This window comes from Dermacentor andersoni, chromosome 11 (genome assembly GCF_023375885.2).
Source record: "Dermacentor andersoni chromosome 11, qqDerAnde1_hic_scaffold, whole genome shotgun sequence".
Taxonomy (NCBI): domain Eukaryota; kingdom Metazoa; phylum Arthropoda; class Arachnida; order Ixodida; family Ixodidae; genus Dermacentor; species Dermacentor andersoni.
In genome coordinates, this window is record NC_092824.1 from 90,169,716 (window position 1) to 90,190,529 (window position 20,814).

The 20,814-nt window shown below is 42.0% G+C and overlaps 1 protein-coding gene across 1 annotated transcript in view; it reads right to left on the minus strand.

The window, feature by feature from the left end:
• Nucleotides 1-236: 236 nt before the first annotated feature.
• The window catches only part of LOC126517535 (2-hydroxyacyl-CoA lyase 2-like), a 28,554-nt gene continuing 7,976 nt past the window's right edge, over nucleotides 237-20,814 (minus strand). Inside the window, exons 6-16 of the mRNA XM_050167279.3 lie at nucleotides 18,161-18,299; nucleotides 15,417-15,528; nucleotides 12,357-12,457; nucleotides 11,438-11,547; nucleotides 10,667-10,790; nucleotides 9,972-10,066; nucleotides 8,927-9,081; nucleotides 5,896-6,033; nucleotides 3,875-4,049; nucleotides 2,949-3,047; nucleotides 237-2,802 (exon numbers count right to left, since the gene is read on the minus strand). Of these exons, the coding sequence (XP_050023236.1) occupies nucleotides 2,617-2,802; nucleotides 2,949-3,047; nucleotides 3,875-4,049; nucleotides 5,896-6,033; nucleotides 8,927-9,081; nucleotides 9,972-10,066; nucleotides 10,667-10,790; nucleotides 11,438-11,547; nucleotides 12,357-12,457; nucleotides 15,417-15,528; nucleotides 18,161-18,299 (1,434 nt within the window). The 3' untranslated portion in view covers nucleotides 237-2,616. The remainder of the gene's footprint in view (nucleotides 2,803-2,948; nucleotides 3,048-3,874; nucleotides 4,050-5,895; nucleotides 6,034-8,926; nucleotides 9,082-9,971; nucleotides 10,067-10,666; nucleotides 10,791-11,437; nucleotides 11,548-12,356; nucleotides 12,458-15,416; nucleotides 15,529-18,160; nucleotides 18,300-20,814) is intronic.

Below are 20,814 nucleotides of genomic sequence, written 5' to 3' on the forward strand. Positions count from 1 at the left end.
ATATTTTTCGCCCCAGTCGCTGCATGTGAAACAGCTTTTATGCAGCAAGCATATTAGAAGTGGGAAGAGACAAATATATTGAAACAGAATATGTTTCTGGTGTTTCTGTGGCAATTTTGGGGCCTTCCTCACTGTTACGTTTTCTCGACTGCTATGTTTTTTTTGTTTTTTTTTTCGCGGTCCTTTGAAAGATGTATCAACGAGGTTTGTTGTATAAGTTCTCTATTCGAATGAGATATGTGCAATGTAACTTTTATTTTGTAACTGTTACATTTCAGAACAAATTCAGGACTCTGTCACACATTGCATTGCATTTACATTTGATATCGACTACACCGTTGTCCACGAAAGCAGTTGCGGAACCACCCTTCACAGCTTAACATTCTGGTTCACTTTCCATATATGCCCTGTTGGTGACACACTGTTGTTGCTATTATGAAACAACATAATATGCTAATACAGTTTCAAATACCCTGTTGGTGACGCACTGATGTTTGTGCTATAAAACTACCGTAAATGTGATAGGAGCACACCAATACACCTTTCTAGTAAGCATCTCTCCCCAATTATCACAGATTGATTTCCCATATTCTCCCTGATTTAGGAGCATACAACCAGAATGTTGTAATATCACCAAAACCGACATTAAGTAGGGTTAAGTGCAATATGTCATAATTTTTATTATTTAGAAAGCATGCTCAGACTACTACTTTTATCAAGCAATATCACTTTTAGCATTGTCTACTCTGTGATTTCGCTTCAAGTTCATAAACTCTGTAAAAAATTAATGTGGTTACAAGTCAACTTTACTAGTCCTGCTATCTACTTTAGTTTTACTGATGGTAAATATGTAAAAATGAAAATTGTCGCAATGGTGAGTTGAGGAGTAGTAGTATGTACTATAATTATAAATATACTTGAACATTCTGGCAATCTTTAACTGTAATCGTCCTTGATCGTAGCACTCCATCCCTTTCATTCATGACGAGTCACACAAACAACACAAGAGTGAATATAGGAACCCCCACACATACTATAATATAAAAATAGTTGTAAATTTAAGCAATTTCTATTGCACTGGTTCTTGTGTGGAACACCAAATCTCCATCATTTGTGAAGCCATCAAGTGTGCTGTCCCTTTAGATGGCTTGTAACAACCTGATAAGGCAGGTACACTTGAAATCAGTTGCGTGTGTCGGCTCATAAGTTCTACCATGAGGAAGGCCTTCCAAGCTTTCACTGAAGTACCTCAAAATGCCACAGGGCAAGTTATTTGAATTCAAATGTTTAAATATCAACTGCCAACCACAATGAAAAAAATTGTAGGTAGGTTAGATGTTACCACAGACTGCAATGTGAAAAGCTGCCCATAGCTTTGGCTGTGATCCGTTTAATCATCACTAGCTGGTCCCTCCGTACTTGCACTCAGTAGCAGTTGATACTTTGTTGATATTTATTTAAGTGCACCGAGAGCACTACAAAATGGAATGCCCAAACCTCCTTTAAAGCGGCCACAGCAGTTTAAGGTCTATGCTGAACATAAGTGAGTGTTCCATGAGACTCAATATTCAAAAGGAAAGTTACTTGGTGCATATTTTGTGTGACACGTAAGTCCACATGTAAGAAGTAAATCTGGCCTGAAGACAAATTAAGTGATCCCCTTCATACTGCTCACAGCTGTACAAGCAAATTTGCACAAACTGGCTAGCATATGTCTAGTTGGAATCAGTCACACCTTACAGGTGTGAGCTGGCTTTGCACAAAGGAAAATGCGACTGCTTTGGAAGTAATGCAAGTAGTCAGGCAAAAGTTGGAAGTTTCTCCAAACACAGGTGAGATAGGCATTCTGAAGGGTTGGCAACTACACTCCAGTGTCAGTCGCTTCACCGATCAAGCTTTCGTGCAACCCATCGCACCAATGTACAGGTCCAGCCTAGCTTATATATCAGGTAACAAGCAAAGGTGGAGCAGAGAAGCTGAAAAAAATTTTGCAACCATACAAGAGCTGATGTTATGCATGTCGTTCAGCAGACCTTGCTCCTATAGAAAGACATGACAACCCCTTCACCTTGTAATACCACTTAAGAAAAGAAAGCATACTAGTTCTGGGATAAAAGGAGAAGACACTGCTTTATAATAAGACAACATGGAAGTTATGAATAATATTTTTTAACTAAAAGGCTGACGCCTCCATTGCTATGGTGCATGGCGTGAGACCAAGCCTGTGATGAGAACCAATGCAGCATTTGCCCCTGCGAAGCTCCCGTGTTAGGTCTAGTCAATTTGCCCTACACTACGCGAACTCGTTCTCACCAGTTTGGTGCCACTTCTGTGCTTGAACAGAAGAGCTTAACACTTCCTGCACCCTCTGTAAGTGCACAAGATACTGTGAACTTGTTCCACACAATAACCTTCACTGAGTGAGATTAATGTCATCATGCATATTTTGCACTGCTGAAACTAACGGCGAAGTGTGGGCAAATCAAGCAAGCTTACACATTGTATCGTTCTTCCACCGGATTGCAACGTTCCACCAAACTAGATCACCGGTAGCAGCAGCATCCTAGGCTTCTGCAATGATGCCATGGAACATAAAGAGGGCAGTTGCGTTTGACATCACACAGAGATACTGCCTTCCCTGAAAGAGGTTTTTCCGATAAGGCAGTTGATGAGCACACTGTGGCCCTCTGCGTTAAGCCTCTGTGCCTCCTTGAAGATTTCGGCCAGTCGGTCCCTGTCGGGCAGCGACGCTAGCATGCCCTTCGCGCCAAGGCCCTCCACCGACTTGTGGTAGTCTGTGTACTGCAGGAAACAACATCAGAGTTAATCAGGGGGTGATCTAATCAATCACAGGAATGCTGGCAGGTAACAAGTTATCCAAGATTACTTCAAGAGCAAGTTGCTAAAAAGCGCACAGTTGTAAGGGCCATCCCAGCTGCAGTACTCACACTCAGCCCGCAAGCGACGTTGCTCTTGAACATTTTGACCTGCTCCCTCGAAATCTGCATCCAGCATGCATCATTGCCAACCACAGCCACAACTGGAATCTGAAAACAAAGATGCAAATATATATATATCAAGGGGCAATAACACACGCAGATTTAAACTTTACAGGTGTTTCTTTGTCATTCCATTCTCCATCTTTTTCCCAAGCTGGCGCTCCCCAAATACTAATCAGGGCTCATATTTCCTGACATTTTTTTTCTATTCTTTTCACTTCATCGCTGCCCCGAAAAACAAGAATTGCTCACTGACTCGGAGCTTTGATCCTTTTTCATTTTTCCTATCTCCGTCACCTTTCTGTCCTTTCTCGTGCTTCCCCACACCGATGATTGACGTTCAGGTGTCAGCCACGCACTAAACAGGTTACGTTGCGGTCAGCAGGCTTTCCTTTTTCTGTCAACCAACCTCTCTCCCATCAGTGACTCAAAAAAAGCCACATTCACCCTATCACTGGGATCAGCCACTTGGCAAGATGGGTGGTAAGGAAGAAATGAAATCATAAGAAATGAAGTCTTACAAGATACAGCCTGTGTACAACCAAAATGGTATGCAAAGGCATTTTCAAAGTCCATGAAGCTTTCGAGTTTCACTTTGCCATTTGGCCATGAAATACAGCACAGCAAAGCCAAATGGAGCCTCTGATGTAATTCAGCTTGAAATAGTCAAGTCACATTTCTTTAAACTGTCATGTATTCTCTCGAAAAGAGTTCTCTAGTATTGCAGTTCACCAAAGAATGACGCATGAATCAACTAGCAATGACAAGTATGATAAATACATTCAGCACTTTAACCTAGGTATGCATAAATAGTGATAATTCTTGGGAAGGTTGTTCCACTCGTACATGGAGGCTTGCTGCATAATTCAACTAACCTTGTGCCTCACGAAGGTGTCAAACTCCAGCATGGAGTAACCAAGAGAGCCATCTCCATATATGATCACCACCAAAGCTTCGGGATGGCAAAGCTTCGCACCCAGGGCAAAGCCCCCACCAACACCAAGTGTCCCAAAAGCACCGGGATCTAGCCACTTCAGCGGCCCACTCGGCCTGTAAAAGAATAAAAGTATGCCTACGATCACATTTTCTAACGATTCATTTCACCTTTCATTCTTTTCGCCATTGCTTACTAGCTAAGACTGGGCTCGAATGCTGCCATGCCGTTGTCACTGAGATCAGCCACTTGGTGTGCCCATGACAAGTAAAGAAGAATGAAAAAACGAGATGAAACGATACAAAATATGGGCCTTAGTCTGAATTTTTTGACGGAACTACCCTTAAATCAGCATCAATACAGAGTTCTGCCCAGAAGTGCAAATACAGGCATCAATGTTGCACCCCAATACTGGGAGAGATATGTGTACAGCAGCATTGGGAACATCATTCTAAAAATAAAAAGTTATACCATGGTGCTTTACATCTCTAACCACAGTCAGACTATGAGACACATTTTAGTAGTGGCTCCAGCTTGATTCTGACCCCTTTGGGTTCTGTAATATGCACCCAATGCATAATATGTAAAAGACTTTGCATTCCACCCCCATTGGGTGCACCTGAACCTACCGTAAAAACCGGAATATAGGTCGAACTTTTTTTCAAAAAACCATTGCGAAAAGTCGACCCTCGACTTATATACCGGACATTGGCGGAAAAACTACGGAAGTCTTGCAACAATGGGCGGATGAAGTAAACAGCCGCCATCGCCATCATCAGCAGCGCGGCGTTAGTTCTTTATTCTATGGCGTGGCGACATTGTGGCACCGGCATTTTGCGTTTCCACTGTCGCAAAGTTATATTAATTAAAGGCTGCATTTTCATTTTGTTTCAAAATGAGCGGAAGCCGACGTCAATTCACCGTCGCCTTCAAGAAAAAGGCGATTGAGTACGCGGAAGCCCACGGCAACCTGGCAGCACAGCGCGAACTTGGAGTATCCGAAAATAGCATTCAGTAGTGGCGGAGGTAAAAGCAACGTATTACAACTTGCAGCAACCAAAAAAAAACGTCGTTTCGTGGCCGGATCGCAGCGGACTGCAGAACTGGAAGTCAAGGTTGCGGAGTCCGTCCGAGAGCTGCGTGTAAGATCGCTGCCTGTTGTCGAATGCATTCGTTTGAAAGCGGTAGAGATCGCACGCGCCTATGGACTGGACAGCGAGAAGCACTCGTCATCCGACTCTGTTCAAACGTGTTGCTCTGATTCGGAGTAGCGCTTGCGGACTTCGTGCCCTTCTGTGTACTGTACACCCGACGAATTTTTAACAGTATCGCGCGACCGTCGACCCGCGTATTTGTCAGCACCTTTTATCATCACGGCACGGAGCGGCGAAATAGCGAAAGTAAGGGCATGTGTACACATGCGCGTATCTCGTTTGTTTCGCTGCTCATCGCCGTTAATACGGTGTTGACAAGCACGCGGGTCGATGGTCGCGCGATATCCCTAAAAACATGGCCAGGTGCACATGCGAGCAGCATTTAAATAAATACTGTCACCATTGTGCAACCCGCTGAGTCGCATTTGTTTATAGGTAAGGGTGTCATGTCTTTCGGTACTTTTGCCACTGAAAAATATTTTTTTTCATTTTTAGAATTCGTTAGTTGGGGGATCGACCTATATTCCGGTCCGACCTATAGTCCGGTTTTTACGGTAGCAGCTGCTTTAGCATTACTACGTTTGCTTTGTGGTGTGGCGCTTGAGTGCTCTAGGTAAGCGTAGTGCACTGTACGCACTGGTGTTAACGCGTTCATGATTCAGAAAAAATGTATTGGTTAACTCGACTAGGTAGTTACTCTCTTTTATGAGACATCACACAATACATAATACAATGCAATGTTTAACAACACTTCTTAAATGCTTCAGGCACATTTGAGACACAACCCATTTAATACGTCTTTGCCCACCTGAGGATGTAAGATGCTGTTCCCACGAAGTCGCCACCATCAGCAACCAGGATTGTGTCATCCGGCAGGGCTGCCTCCAGTTCACTAAGAACCTTCAATGGGCTCAAGTGCTTGTCAGCTGGCACCTCTACCATGGCCCTGCAATTGTAATGCACGAATGCCTTTGAACCAAACCCATCAGACCTTCTGCTGAACGACAAAAAAAAAAATTACTCCTAGTGATAAGGTTATAGAGCTAGCACAGCTTGTCAGTCCAGCATGAAGAGATTCCAGTTGGGAAGCATTCAAGAGACCACAAAGGTTTTGCCTCCACTGCTGCTTTTTTGAACACATAACCTGCACATAACATTAAAAACTCATGCAGGTCCCATGCATTGTGGGAATCTGTGAAAGCGAAGCGTTGGTAAGCTGGCAAGAGGAAACGGCGCATCTCAATAAGAGACGCGCAGCAGACTAAAGTGATGAATACGCCCTGCCACTGTCAGCCAAGGTGTCGGAGAAGCACAACACCAAGCCACCACCAACTGCATCATTTCAACCCTCAGACACACAAACCTCTTGGGCAAGAGCACATTCGTCTAATGGAAACTGGTGTGCACATGTGCTTTTGCGCGAACATGTTCTCGCACACACATGCTACGAGATATGGCCCACCTGCCAATCATCCAAAAGAGCTAATCGAAGTTGGCGCAGGAGAAGTATGACTGCAGCTGTGGCCTAATAGAGCATCGGGCTGCTGTGCTGGGAGGCCAAGGTTCAATCCTGCCATCAAACATGTAATTAATTTATTTTCTGTGTGAGCTAATCGGCAAGACAGCAACACCCAGGAGCACCAGCCATGATCGGGAAAGTCCAGCAGGATTTGATAAAAAGAAAAAGTTTTGCTTTAAAAGTGCAAAATGAAGATGCAAGTATACATGAATTTTGCTTTTCAGGTGAGGCTACCTACGCCTCACTGTCGTGAAGCCAAACCTGAAGGCGAAAGTCGCATATGGATGCACTTGACAAGGCCATGCAGACACGCGCCCTCCAAAAGAAAGTAGTATTGAAAGCGGCAATGAATAACACAGAGAGAGGTAATAAACTTTTATTCTGAGCAAGCGTATTGTGTGCTCTGGGGCTTTGATTTGAGCCATCAACTGTGCTGAGTTGCTCTTCTAAAGGTTTGATTACTTTGGTATGCTGTTATCTAGGCAGATTGCACATGGGCAATAAGTTTCAGTCTTTTTCTGGCAAGAGTTATAACTGGATGTATGATTTATGTGCATGGCAGGCTATATGCATGGAAATACAGTATTGAACTATCCTTATTTCCTCAATAATTGTTGCTGATTCCATTTTAAGAAAGCAGTAAATTAAATTTCGGCAAGTGAACCTTCCTAGTATTTCTCGTACGTATATAGGCAGCAGTCCCTGCACTACAGCTCAATAGAGATAATTTGGCACTTTTCTCGCCACATAGTTACTGTGTGCGTATAAATACTAACCCATCAGAGGTTGATGGCCTCAAGAAAAGTTAGTACAGAAAGCTTGCAGGGGCAGTAGAAAGACAATGAAAGAGAGCGAGATGCTGTAAAAATGTTTCATTTATGGGCTGTCTGTCTGCCATACTCTAACGTTATAGATTTACATGACTGAAGTGACAGCTTCCTGATGGTTCATCAAAACTGGTTAAAACACTGTGCTCACTTTACATTTTTTCAAAGAAATGCTTGACCTTAAATTCCACTCTAATAAGAACTTAAGGAAGACGCTCCTCAAAAAAACTTTTTTTTTTATTTGTGCTGGAGATTTGGGATTCACCCAATGATACTTTTTCACACAGATTTCAAATATGTCATTAGTTATTGTGTAGCTGCTATGGTTCTTGAGTTATGTCCTGCAATACAGCAAAATAATGTCATTTCGTGGGCACTTTATTGTGTTTTATATATTTTTTTTTCTAGAAGCATTGCGCAGTAGCTTATTTAGCTCTTTGTAGACCACAAAGTGCCAATATCTATCTAAACAGTATGTACAACTGCTGGAACTATGAAAAAAAAAAATGAGGACATTTCAACTGACTTTTTTTTCACAATCCCATGAAAATAACCCTGTGCACTTCAATTGTCCTATACCAACGAAATTTTGCATACATACTCTTGAAGATATGTACAATGCTGGTATCTACTTGAAATTGTAATATCTCCCGGCAGTAGCGAACTGTGAAAAAATAATTTTATTGAAATATCCTAAATTTTTTTGTGTGTAGTTCCTGCAAATGTACACACTGTTTGGCTAGATATCGGCACTTTGTGATCTACCAAGAGCTGAATAAGCTACAGTCCGTCGCTTCTTGCAAAAAATTTGCACAGAAACAACTGCTCACAAAGACGACTACAGGCTGTCACTGTCCATCACATTACTCGAGAAGTATAATAGCTATATGAAAATTAATGACATATTTCCAATGGGCATAAAATACTTAATAGCTGGATGGATTTTGAAACCTCTAGTACATACAAACAATAGATAAAAAGTTCTATTGAGGAGCATCTTCTCATAACAGTGAAGGGACACTAAAGAAATATATTCAGTCATGCTGGATTGAAAGATTAAGCTTCTCTGAAAATGAATTTTCCATTTGCAGTCAGGACATAACTTCTGCAAGTGAGAAAATTTTGAAAATGGAAAATTGTAGCGGCACCTGAGTGAGTACCTCTTATGAGACGTCATCAATGGCCGACTCACAGAGAGCGATAAAGAGGAAGATCACGTGGGAATTGCATCAACTCATTCATTTTGGAGCAGGCTATTTAAATTGAGGAGCAGCAGCGAGACATTCAGTGCCAATTTTTTCTGTAACAAACTCGTATACTATTGGCACACAGAAACCGATTATACAATTCTAGATGAATAATCTGTTGATCTAACTTGGCTCAGTATTTTCCTTTGGTGCACTACCTTTAAGCAGTGTAACAGCAGTAGTCTAAGACGAACAAAAAGCCCGGGAGAACCCATACGAACCGGCAAGTTCAGGTTCACAGCTTACTTGTTCTTCTCTTCTTTGGCATTGTCCATGTCTCGCAGTGTTTGAATCCAAGCCAGATCGCATTTGAAGTCGGGGAGGGCTTTAACCAATGAAGCCATAAATGATCCAACATCGGCCTCGACTGCTACCGTTGGCTTCCAGAATGCATCCGAGTTCTGGTTGAAGAAAGAAAAAAATCGATCACATTTTAAGGATACTAGCAGCAATAATCATACCTTTAAATCTAAAAGTGCCACTTTGGCTATGTCCCAAAAGTAAAAAAAAGGGCCAGAAATTACTTTTGAGCTACTCAGAGCCTTTCATTGAGCAATAGAACTTCAGCGTACAGATATGTTTATATATTCTTCTAGTATAACGAATACTGCAGGACATGGATCGCATGTCTATTTAAGCTTAGAACTTAAAAAGTTGCTGCTTAATGTGCAGAAATGTACTAATTGTAAGACAGTAAAAAGTTTAAAATGTTGCCGTTCGTACAAGCAACAGGAACAGCACATATTATCATGAACAGGACAATTAATTCACTAACACCGAAAATGTAATTTTCATTGACGAACCTTTTATAATGGCGCAAATAATATTCTCATACATAGAACTGTGCGACTTTCTCTATACAGTCTACTATAGCAGTGCTAACAATGAAAAAAGAAAACTTTGACATCATAATCATCTGCTTCTGCTTCCTTTGAAGTATATTTACACTGCTGCAAAAGCCACAGACTATACATGAGTGAATGAATAAAATGCGTCTTTGATTACTTTCAAAATAGCAGTGGACAGCAGTGACATGGCTGCAGAGGTGACATGCATGCGAGGTTCACCTGATGTGCAAAACAGGCAACAAGCAAACATGTTCTTACAGCAATCCCAGAGAAAGTTTGAAAGCTGGCAGTAATTTAGGAGCATTGGCGACTGCTACGTACTATTTTTCTCGTCACAAACAATTATGCGAACTAATGTTAATCAAAGCCACTCATTAAATCTCAACGAGGTCACACACAAAACAACACAAATATCACAAGCTTTTACATATTTGTCACCTTACCTTGTAAAGTTGAGACCTGTTTCGATTAACAGCAATGATCTTTGACTTGCGGCTCAACACACGGCCGTACGACAGACGAAAGTCACACACTGAACCTGCAACAAGTCAAGAAAAATGTTGGTGTGGTGATGTCCCTCTGTGGACTGGCGCAAAAACGCACCAAAGCAGAAATTTCGTTCCAGCTTAACTCCTAGTTTCTCATTCAAATACACATGCAACACAAACTGTCTCACTAGACAGTCACTGGAGCAATCCAAAGTAAGCTTATTGCACTTATAAGATAAAGTCTACTGAATGATAGACACAAACCTTTCATTTAGGTGTCAAGTCTCTTCATTTAACTGGCCATAAGTTAGCAAAACACAAAAAAGAAAAATAGGAACTTTGAGTTTACAACCAAGTAAACCCACACCAATATAGAGATTTACATTCATCTATGTTACCTCTGCTACAGCATGTGAAATGGTAACCTCTACTTACTTTAGCTTCTTACAAGTCGTACGCCTACTTTATTATTTATTACTATTATTATTTGTTGACAGTAGTGTCACATGATAACAAAACACCGGCTCCACTGCACCTATGCAAGGCTAAGTCACAGCCTAATCTGGCAACCACAGAGCACAGTTCTTTGAGGTCACAGTCAACACCACCATTTTACCAAAACACAAAAGAGGCATTGCACAAAATCCCACCTGCCAGGATGACCACATCTGCCTGGGCCAAAGCATCCCTGCGACAGTGGCGCATCTGGAGCTCGCTGTGCCGACCCAGCAGGCCACGGGCCATGCCTCCAAGGAAGCAAGGAATGCCCAGTTTCTGCACAAAGCAACAGTAGTGCACCATAGTGCTTTTCAAGAGCAATAAGCAGTTCATCTAGCAAATCACACTTTCTGTTTTCGCAGATTCTCCAGGTTTTCCATAAATACTTGAGCATCATCATCCTCATCAACCTGGCTATGCCCACTGCAGGGCAAAGGCCTCTCCCATACTTCTCCCGTCAATAGTTTCAGAAGAAACTTCCTTTCATGCCAAGTAGGACAAAACTAACTGGAGCACCTCCATAGCTTGTAGCACATTTTGTTGACAGAAATTTCAAAATCAAGGCTGGTATCGGAATTTCTGCCAAAGGAACACAATCTCGTTAATACCCGACTCCAATCCCTTAACAGCAATATGTAACCTTAAATTAGTAATTATAAATTTGAGTAGTAAAACTCCTGATTAATTAACAGAATTTAATCACCTGCCATGGAAGTAATGACCTCCTCAAGTAATCCACCCAGGAGAGGTGCAATTGTTTAAAGATTTAGTTTGACGTTTAAAGAAGAAAAAGATGGTAAGACAGACAGCTTAACAGTAATACAGGTATTCGACATACTGTGACATGAAGAACGACTGTGAATATATAGTGACATGCTATGACATGACATATGAAGACACCATACAAAAATCAGGGCGCTCACCTCCAGGGCTGCCCTCAGTTCTTGCACAGGTAAGGGGGGCAATGTCGCCTGGCTGCCGACAATGCAGACAGGTCGCTTGGCACGCGAGATAATCTCCGCACACTGCTGGACTGCGTGAGAATAATCAAACACATTATTGTCACGCTGCGGTGATAGCAAAGAACAAGAAACACTTCTAAGTGTGCAAGTTATAAATATAATTCTTTATAGCTCAAACATATACCCACAAAAGGCAAGCAACAAATGCAAATTACGATGGCAGCAGGCATGGTTGTGGGTCATCAAGTCTAATGTCAAGAGTCGAGTAAATTTTAGAGTAATTGACGGTGCTCACGTACATTCGAGAATATATAATGCTATTCACGTTGTGCATGCTCTCTGATTATACATGTTTTCCTCACTGTATAATTAGTAACAACGTTCAAGACATTTCAGACAAAGTAGTGTCTTGAGCCAAGCGATAACATGATAACAGTGGCAATCCAGTGGAGAGAGTCAACAGCAAAATGTAAAACAATGCACACATGGCAGTATAAACCAACCTCATCATTTGTTCTCAATTACTTATTGATATCACCTAAAGGCCCACAATGGCATTACATAAGCTGTGGTATCAAGAATATATATATAAGTGAAGTTAAGGTTCTCCGGTACAAACATGTTAATGTTAAAAAAGGCTGAAAGACTTCCACTTAGCAAGTTTTGTATAAACAGAAAGATATTGAAGTTTTGACATTTATTTATTTGCCTGCTCTGTGAAATCGGGCTCTGATAACAGAGCTGCAATTGGCTACTGATAACAGAGATGCGATGTCCCCTTATAGTCTGCTTGCTGTCTTAGCTCTAAGATGTTCAAGATATCCACGCACTTTTATTTGCTCTGCAAAGAATGCCCTCATGCTTTGTGCTAGCTACTTGCCTTCAGACGGTCTGGCCAAGGGAATGCTGACAGGCAGAGGTGAAACATCTCTCGGTAGGAATGCACCAGCAAAGACATTGTGCATGTAGTAGTCCAGGTATCTGGAAATTATGGAAGAGGGCACGAAGATGGGCAGTGGAGAACGATGTTCAATAGTCAATCAAGCAGTGTTCAAAACTGTCAATGTTGAACATTTTGGACTGAACTCAAGGAAGTATAAGTGACAGATTCTTCAACAATAGACCTACTCAAGTATGAATGAGTGAAGTTTGAAGCCACCGTCCAGCAGTAATCATAGTGTACCAATTAAGTGTTCCATTTCACATTCAACAGGCTAATACAAGAGTGAGCAAGCTTGAAAACAACTGTTCTTGACAGGAAAGCAACATAAATAAGGTAGATGGGGCTGAGGATAACCACTGATAGCACAGGTTGACAAAAACAAAGCTGCAGCCCAGAGCAGACTTCTGATTGTCATTCATGTACCTACAGAGAGTATGAGATTACAGGAAGGTAGTATAGAGCCCACGATTGAAAAAGATCTATTGTAAGTGCCAGTGAAACATCCAGATTGGTACAATGCAAGGATTCCTTTCACTCTATTCTATTCCTTTCTAATCATGCACCTCTAACAACCAGCCATTTTATTGCGACAGCAATTACAGTAAACTTTCAGTTATACGAACGTCAGCTTAACGACTATTTCAATATAGCAAACTTCTAGAAAATCCTCGGCAGTTTTCCTATGCATTCAATGCTAAAATCTTTCAGTTGAACAAATTTCTGAATAGCGAATATTTCAGTTGAACGAACTTGATCAGTGGACCCAGGCTCCTTTTCCAAATCAGTTCAACAAAGTTTTTTGCTCTGCAACGCTGGCATAGCCGATGCCTGCCACCCCCAAATTGCCCCTCCAGCAGCAGCTACAGCACTGTGTCAGTGAGCTGGTTAATTGTGCTAAACTATCAGATCTGGAAATTGTTTCCAGTGTTTGTCCCGAAGAAGAAGAGAGCGACAAGGAAGATGCGATGGCAGAGGCAGATTCAAATCCTGCAATTCTAGCCGAAGCTGTAGGATGCCTTGGAAAGTTGCAAGACTGTGTCTCAGCAACAAGCTGTTCCAGAGCCATATATTCCCGGAAGACACGATTTTTCTGCATCAACATTCAGTACATCGCCAAACTGCGATCGTATGATACGTTTTCCGGCTGCTAGATCCCATGTAAACAGGAAAATGTGCGAGGCATGCAAATCTTTTCCGGGGTCGTCGCATGTGGTATTCACAGCTATCACCGCCAATCCCATTGCGATAAGCATCGTCACCTATCTGTTTCACAGCACGTGGTGCCGTCGGAAGTGTAGCGCACGCTTTTAATATGCGATAACCGAAACACGCCGCCGCTCTCTGCTGCAGGCTGCCATGGTATACCTTTTCCGGCTGCTAGATTGCATGTAAACAAGAAAAGGTGCGAGGCGCGCGCTAGTGAGAACAGTATGTAGCCGCCCGTCTCACACAAAAATGACGGCACGCACGGTTTCTTATTCCGGCATCAGCAAATCTCCGCCCAGGTCGTTGCACACCGCATTCACGGCTATGTTAATCATGCTATCACAGCTATTTCTACCAAACCTATTACAAGAAGCATCTTCACATATCTGTTTTACAGGGTGTGGTGCATAGTGCCACTGGCGTACTGGCGTAAAGGCGTACAGTAGCATACTGTACGCCTTTAGTAGGTGATAATCCAAACGCGCCGCCGTTCCCTGCTGCAGACAACACAATGTGGGCATGGCGTTTTACTTCGGCGGCATCCGGCGCCGCCCACCAGCTCGAATTCGTTTCAGTTTCCAGTCTTCCTCTTAAAGCACCATGCAATAGGAAAACAACAAAATGCATCACGTGCCGCCGGAGCATCACCAGCTCGACGCACGTCGGTGTCTCGTGCTGCAACAATCCGCACAACGCTTCGCATTATGTAGATGTCAACAATATATGAGTCTAAAATTTTTTAGTTACTTTGGATCATACGTTTTCTTCGTTAGTATGTTTTTTCTTGCAGCGTTTTCCGAAATGTACGAACGAGGTTATACTGTATTTCCCGACCCGGCGCAAGTGGAACTGACGATCACGGCTCAATCTCGCAGAGGAAAGAGGAGAGGAAGCACAGTGCTTCTACTCCACTAGCATCTGCGTACTCTGCACAGCGGCAGACGGTAACGCACGCCGTATGTTGAAAGCGATTTGCAGACGGCTGATAGCTTAGTGCATGCTGTTTTCTCACTGCTGTTTGAGTTCAGCAATAGACAGCACAGAGGTCACTTCACCCACTGCTGCTACCGCACTCGCTCACACCAAAGTTTTGACAGCAAGTGCGCGTAGTCATCGACTGTGATGAGTTCATGTTTGCCTGTGCACGCTGACACCATGCTCGTTCATTCAGTTAGCAAGCGAATGTTTACAAGTTTATACGGCCGATATAACTACTATCCTTACTTAGTACAGCTGCCTACTAATTTGTCCTTGCAATCGATGCTTCGCCTTTCGGGCGAAACTGCTACTTCTTTGGCAACAATTAGGCAGAGTGCTGCTCGGAGAACTGATGAAAAGCAAAAAGGAAAACAAATGGAACAGGATCCTTACATTATCACAGCTCTGGTAAGGAATTTGTGACAAGCTGTTTATAGTATAAGGCCATGTGCTCCATTTGAATTCTAATCAAACTAAGAACAAGGAACAGGACTAAGATGTAAGACTACTAAAACGAGGCTCGGGGCTTCCAACTGTCTTCGACATAACTTGACATCCATGCCCTAATCATGTTGGGTATCTACAATATACCTCTGGAAGTCTGAAAACTAACTTTCTTTCACTTGTTATAGCTCCAGCAAATATGATTTTCTGTGCATTCCATTTCTTCAACAAAATAAATGCACTAGTGAGTTGCCTGAATAAACCCATTAGAGTGCCAAGAGGATTGCGATGGGCAAAGATTTGGGGACCACATGCTTAGAGCACAGTCTGTCTACACTGCCGTGAAAGATAACGAGACAGTTGGCATACAGTTTGACTAGCTTCTGCCCAAGGCTGCCTGGTCTTCCTTTGAAGCCAACCTCAGACTGCACAATTGAGTATGGGTAGAGGACATCAATTGGGAGCTCCACAAACACAGGGCCTGCGACGTGGCACAACAGATACACAAAAGCAAATATAATTAGCAGACAAAAGAATGCCGGGATAAGAAGCCACAAGAGAGAAAAGAAATGGCACACTGAGTACAGAATTTTTCTGGTGAACATTTGTACAAAAACATGACAATCATGTGTAGATGACAAAGATGGCAATGCCTGTCATGTTCACATGTCAAGGCAGTTATGGTGTCCCACTTGTTCCTCTGGGACTTGGTTTGTTTCTGCTTGGTGCTCAAATTAACAACCAATGTAACAGGTATACACAAAGGACCTACCGTAGAAGTTAATTCATACTTTCAAGAAAAAGGCAAGCCGCAACACACTGCCTGGGAAAACATATCTGAAAGCACCAAATAATCGAATACATGATCAAAACTATATATATTCAGTGTCCTCTGCGATGAATGCATACACAAATTGACAAGGTGTTATGTCACCAAGTTGCCATGTGCGCCATGACAGGCCATAGTGAAGTTCTCTCCAAATTACCTCCGTCTATACGGCTTTTTTTTTTTTCCATCAAAATTAACACCCACAAGCAGTTCTGAAACCTTCCCCGAACACAATATGGCTGCCAAAGCCAGGAATTTAACAAGTTTTACAAGAGTCATGCTCAGCAGCATAACATTCAGATCAATTAGCCAACACTGTTAATTAACATTTAAACAGAGTTTTCACAGCTCCATTTTTTTAAACTACTACAAGACAGCATGACCTGGTGCCCAATGTAAATTCAACATAGCACAGTGCCGTTCAGAGGTCCCCTATCCATCATTTGGAGGAAGCTAACCTGCGCGCATAAGCTATGCGCACACCTGTACTAACCTGTACAGGAAGCTAACCTGTACACCAGCTATGTGGATTTTCTGCTAGTCTTATAGAAGACAGCACACAAAGAGGTGCCTTCAGTTGATGGTCACAAACAGCACAATTCTTTAAAGCCAAAGTTGCTTCAGTGCACACTAAATGCAAATAATTTGAAGATTTGCAGAATGTGGCCTGTACTTTGAAGGACACATTTACAAAAGGCCAGTGGAAGATCCTCAACGCACAACGCTGATACAATGGTTATTATTAAAAATAATTTACTTAAAATCTTTGCATCTGATGTATTTTTATAGCGATTTCGGACTTGAAAACTGGAGCTGTTTGTAGACATCAAAGGAACACCCCATTTCTTGAGCCCCATCTAAGAGACAGCAACAGAAAACTTGATATTACTTGTGTGAAAGCTTGCACGGGATAAATTTCTCTGAATGACCCTGCACTGCATTGCAACCATAATGGGCGGACTCTTCTATGGAAACTTGTGACCACAGAAAAATGTGTCAAAGGAGTCTAGTAGAGTGGACTACCGTTACTTTTATCCTGGTTAATTTATTTTTCAGTTAATTTGACAACTAAAGTTATTGGTCAGTGCCTATACATCTATCTGTGCCAGCACTTCTATTATTTTTATCCAGATTTTGGCATTTGTCAAATAATTCCAACTTAATTGACCAGCAGACACATGGCCAAGTCTGACCACAATGGTGACCCCTAACGGTAAACCCAATGGCTCAAAAGTCCAGCTCAGTGGTGCTAGGGAACAGTGAATGAGTTGAACAAATGTTATCACTCGCAGCAAATGCTGATTATCGGGCAGCCTTCGGCAGATTTGGATCGAAAACAACAGCTCACAACAAATTATAACCACGTGAACTTGATTTAAATGCTTCAAGATTTTCACATGACGCTCCTTCTCAAGTTTTTTTCTTTCCCCCATGCTGTTTTCACAGAGGATTGCAATGATAATGCAACACTTTTAGAGATTAATTAAGACAAACTCATTTAAAAGAAAACCTATTTTACATGCTAAGCTAGCACAACTGTTGTGTCACGTTTTCGGCACTTTGGAGCCTTGCATACATTGCAGGAGGAACTGGCGCATCTAGGCGTGGGACACCATTCTGTCTGCAATTGTAGCAGAGTGGTTCAAAGAAATTTGGAATATCAAACGTAATGAAATGCAAGTAGGGCGCAACATTAAGATTCATAGACAGTGATAAAAAGCTGCCCGAGATTGATGATGATGGCCATTGAATATAAATAAATTTCCATTCTGTGAAGCTAAACTCTGCAGTTTTTGTATAAAACAGGCCACATGTGTTAGATAGGGTACACACTGTTTTCTGCAAAGAATTTATAAAAAATGGGTGCATGTTAGATTTGCGAGCATGTTTCAATCATATGAATACTGTCAAATGAAGCAACAATGTGTTTGGACATCTTTTTTCCCTTTTTTCCCATTCTAAGTTCTACTCATCAGAAAATTCTATCAATTTCGTCCATCCTATCAAGTGCTAACTAATGGAAGTTTGCTGTACAGGATAGGGAATTGCATTAGCACAAAAAAAAAAGAAATCATACAAATATTGAGAGATCTCTAACAGTCAGTCAAGAAGGCTAATCTGTGTGCATTCATGAAAGCCCTGTAAAGTCTTTTACTACTGTCTTTTAGAAGAGTGCACAGAAAGTGGTCTGTTCTTTATCTATGCCTACATACAGCAAAACAACAACACTGCTCCACTGTCAAGCACACTCGCAGATCACTGCAGGAGTAGAAAATCAGAGAACCTGGTGTGTCAGACTGTGCCTTCTGCAGCGCTGTCCGCAGAGTGGGGACAATGTCCCTGACCGTAGTGACAGTGGCCGTGAACTTGCACAATGACTTGAACAATGACAGCTGATCAATGTCTTGCAGAGCCCCTCGTCCCTAGCGCATAAAAAAACAAGAAAAGGGAACAGTAGGGGTTATCGTGGCCACTTGTGGTGCTCTGAGCACCAAGGAAATTGAGAAAGTTCCAGTCAGTCCTCACTTCAGACGTACAGGTTTCGTCAATAGAAATGAGGTCACTAGGAGCAAGAATGTAGCTTGGCATTCCTGTGGGATTCTTGAAGCTCAAAAGCTCTGAAGAGTGACGGAAAGAGTTCAACACTCTCTCCAGAGCTTTTGAGCACTGTGGACGCAACATGAGGCTGACTAGATGTCCTAAAGTGCGCTTTGGTCATGCACACAATGGCAACATTTCTTTTGCCAAAGGCTGTACATGAAACATTAAAGGGGTACTGACATAATATTTTGAACTATTCATTTATTGCGTTAAAATGAAATCTTAGACTCTTAAACCGAAGATAAGATAGTGACAAGCCTCAGAGTGCCGTTAATAATTTAATATAACAGCTTTTCTGCAGCCAGTTTCAGTTCTGTTAGCAGGAGCATACTGTGTTATGACATCCCGATGCAGTATGTGGGAACAGGACATTACCTACTATGTTTTGACACTCGCTCCGGCTTGCTCGGTCATCCATTATGCAGCTGTGTATGTTGGCCCTCAGAACGAGTAACAGCATACAAGCTGACAGAGCATGTGTCAATGTCACAATGGCCTGTTCCCACGTTAGCAGATATACTGAGCCATGACATCGCAAAACAGTGTCCTCCTGGGAAACAAAACCAAAACTCACTGTAGAAAAGCTATTACATTGTTTACGACACTCTGAGGCTGTCACTAAGTTTTCTTAGATTTAGAGATCTAAGACCTTCATGTAACGCAATAAAATGAATGGCTAGGACACATGTCGACTAAGCCATTTAGCAGGTCATTGGCCTCAATAAACTTTAAAGAGTGCAGAAAATGTAAAATGAAGTAATGATATCCAATAACAAGCTTTTCAATTTTATCACTCAAAAGAGGCCAGCACATGCTACCTGGCCACTTTTCTTTGTTCTGACCGAGTGTTCTGACTTTGTTCTGACCTCCATGTGTGAATGGAGCAATGGGTGGCAATTCGAGCCGAAAGTAGAGAAAAGAAACAAACTGGACTGCTGAACAGCCCAAGGTGTTTTGGGGTCTTCAGAGAAAGATGCGCACGTCTGCGAGAAAAAGCTAACCACACTTGGGGAGCAAGCAAACAGGGGTATCGAATGTCACCGCCGAATGGGCCATGAAACAGCAGGAAAGTTTAGAAGACGAGGAAAACAACATCGGTAGCACGGTGCGGAGGGTACGGAACCACAGCCTGCCTCCGGGGCATGACCCGACCCAGCCACGCTTTGGACAGCGGAATGAAGTGACCCCTTCGACTGTGCTTCAAGGGCCCCAAGGAAGACACCTCGACGGCTCCTGACTGTTTCTTAAGTATAATTTTGAGCGTGCATTCTCAGACTTTATAGATTGCACTTTGTAGAAATGCGTTAGCATCACGTCATGGGTCTTTAAAGTGCCGAATCCGTGGCTTAAAGTGTGTTCGCCACATTATAAAGTGTTGTTCAGGAACTCACTCACTCGATACACATCTTGCCTCTTTGAGAAGCAAAGTGCAACTGATGGCAGTCCGGAGGAGACCACAATCAGTTATACCATACATATATATATTAGGGGTGTGCAAATACTCAAATATCACTGAATCGAATCGGTTAGCGATTGTTTGAAAAATTCCATTTGCAATTCGAATATCTACTATTCAAATGTTTGACATATACAGTGTAGGGACCTGTGCAGTGCCACGAGTTGCATGCATCGCTGAGACCCTCGTGTTCAATGGGGTCAACCCAACTGCAGTAAAGTTGGTTTAGCCCTTCTGTATTTTAAAAACTGGAAAGAAAACCTTTTTGTGCAATAAATAAAAGAGTGCTGCAACACATAAGTCCACTATTAAACTGAGAACCGCATTGGTATTCAGTACAAAAGAATGTCACTAATTCATTAGTTTCAAAGAAAAAAATCTAAACCTTGCAATTGACTCTATTCAACAGACATTTTATTGATAAAAAAGATATTTTCCTGACCGTCATATACTAGAACTGAGCTGTAATCAGTGCTGGCCTACTAATCTTATGTTTCCTTTAATAAGAGTAGATCATACTGTATATCTTGATTTCTATGTACCTAAGTTAACTGGTAGCTTGCAACATTCTTGTTATGCGATGTTAGGAAACTCCCCTACATTTTCTTGCCCAAAATTTGTAAGCATTAAATTTTTAGAAACATTTTCTGGTATTCGATATTTGACTGTTGCTCTTGATTCAATTCGATATTCAATTCGAAATCTACCATTCGGTATTCACACACCCCTAATATATACCTCTGCCATGCGACCAGCTTCCCACATTTTGCACAATACGTTTTTTCCTACTTTGACACTCTATTAAAAATGTGACAATTACCAGCCCTGCAGGTTTGCCACAATTGCCTGAATAGTATGTGCACACTAATTTATTTATAGTG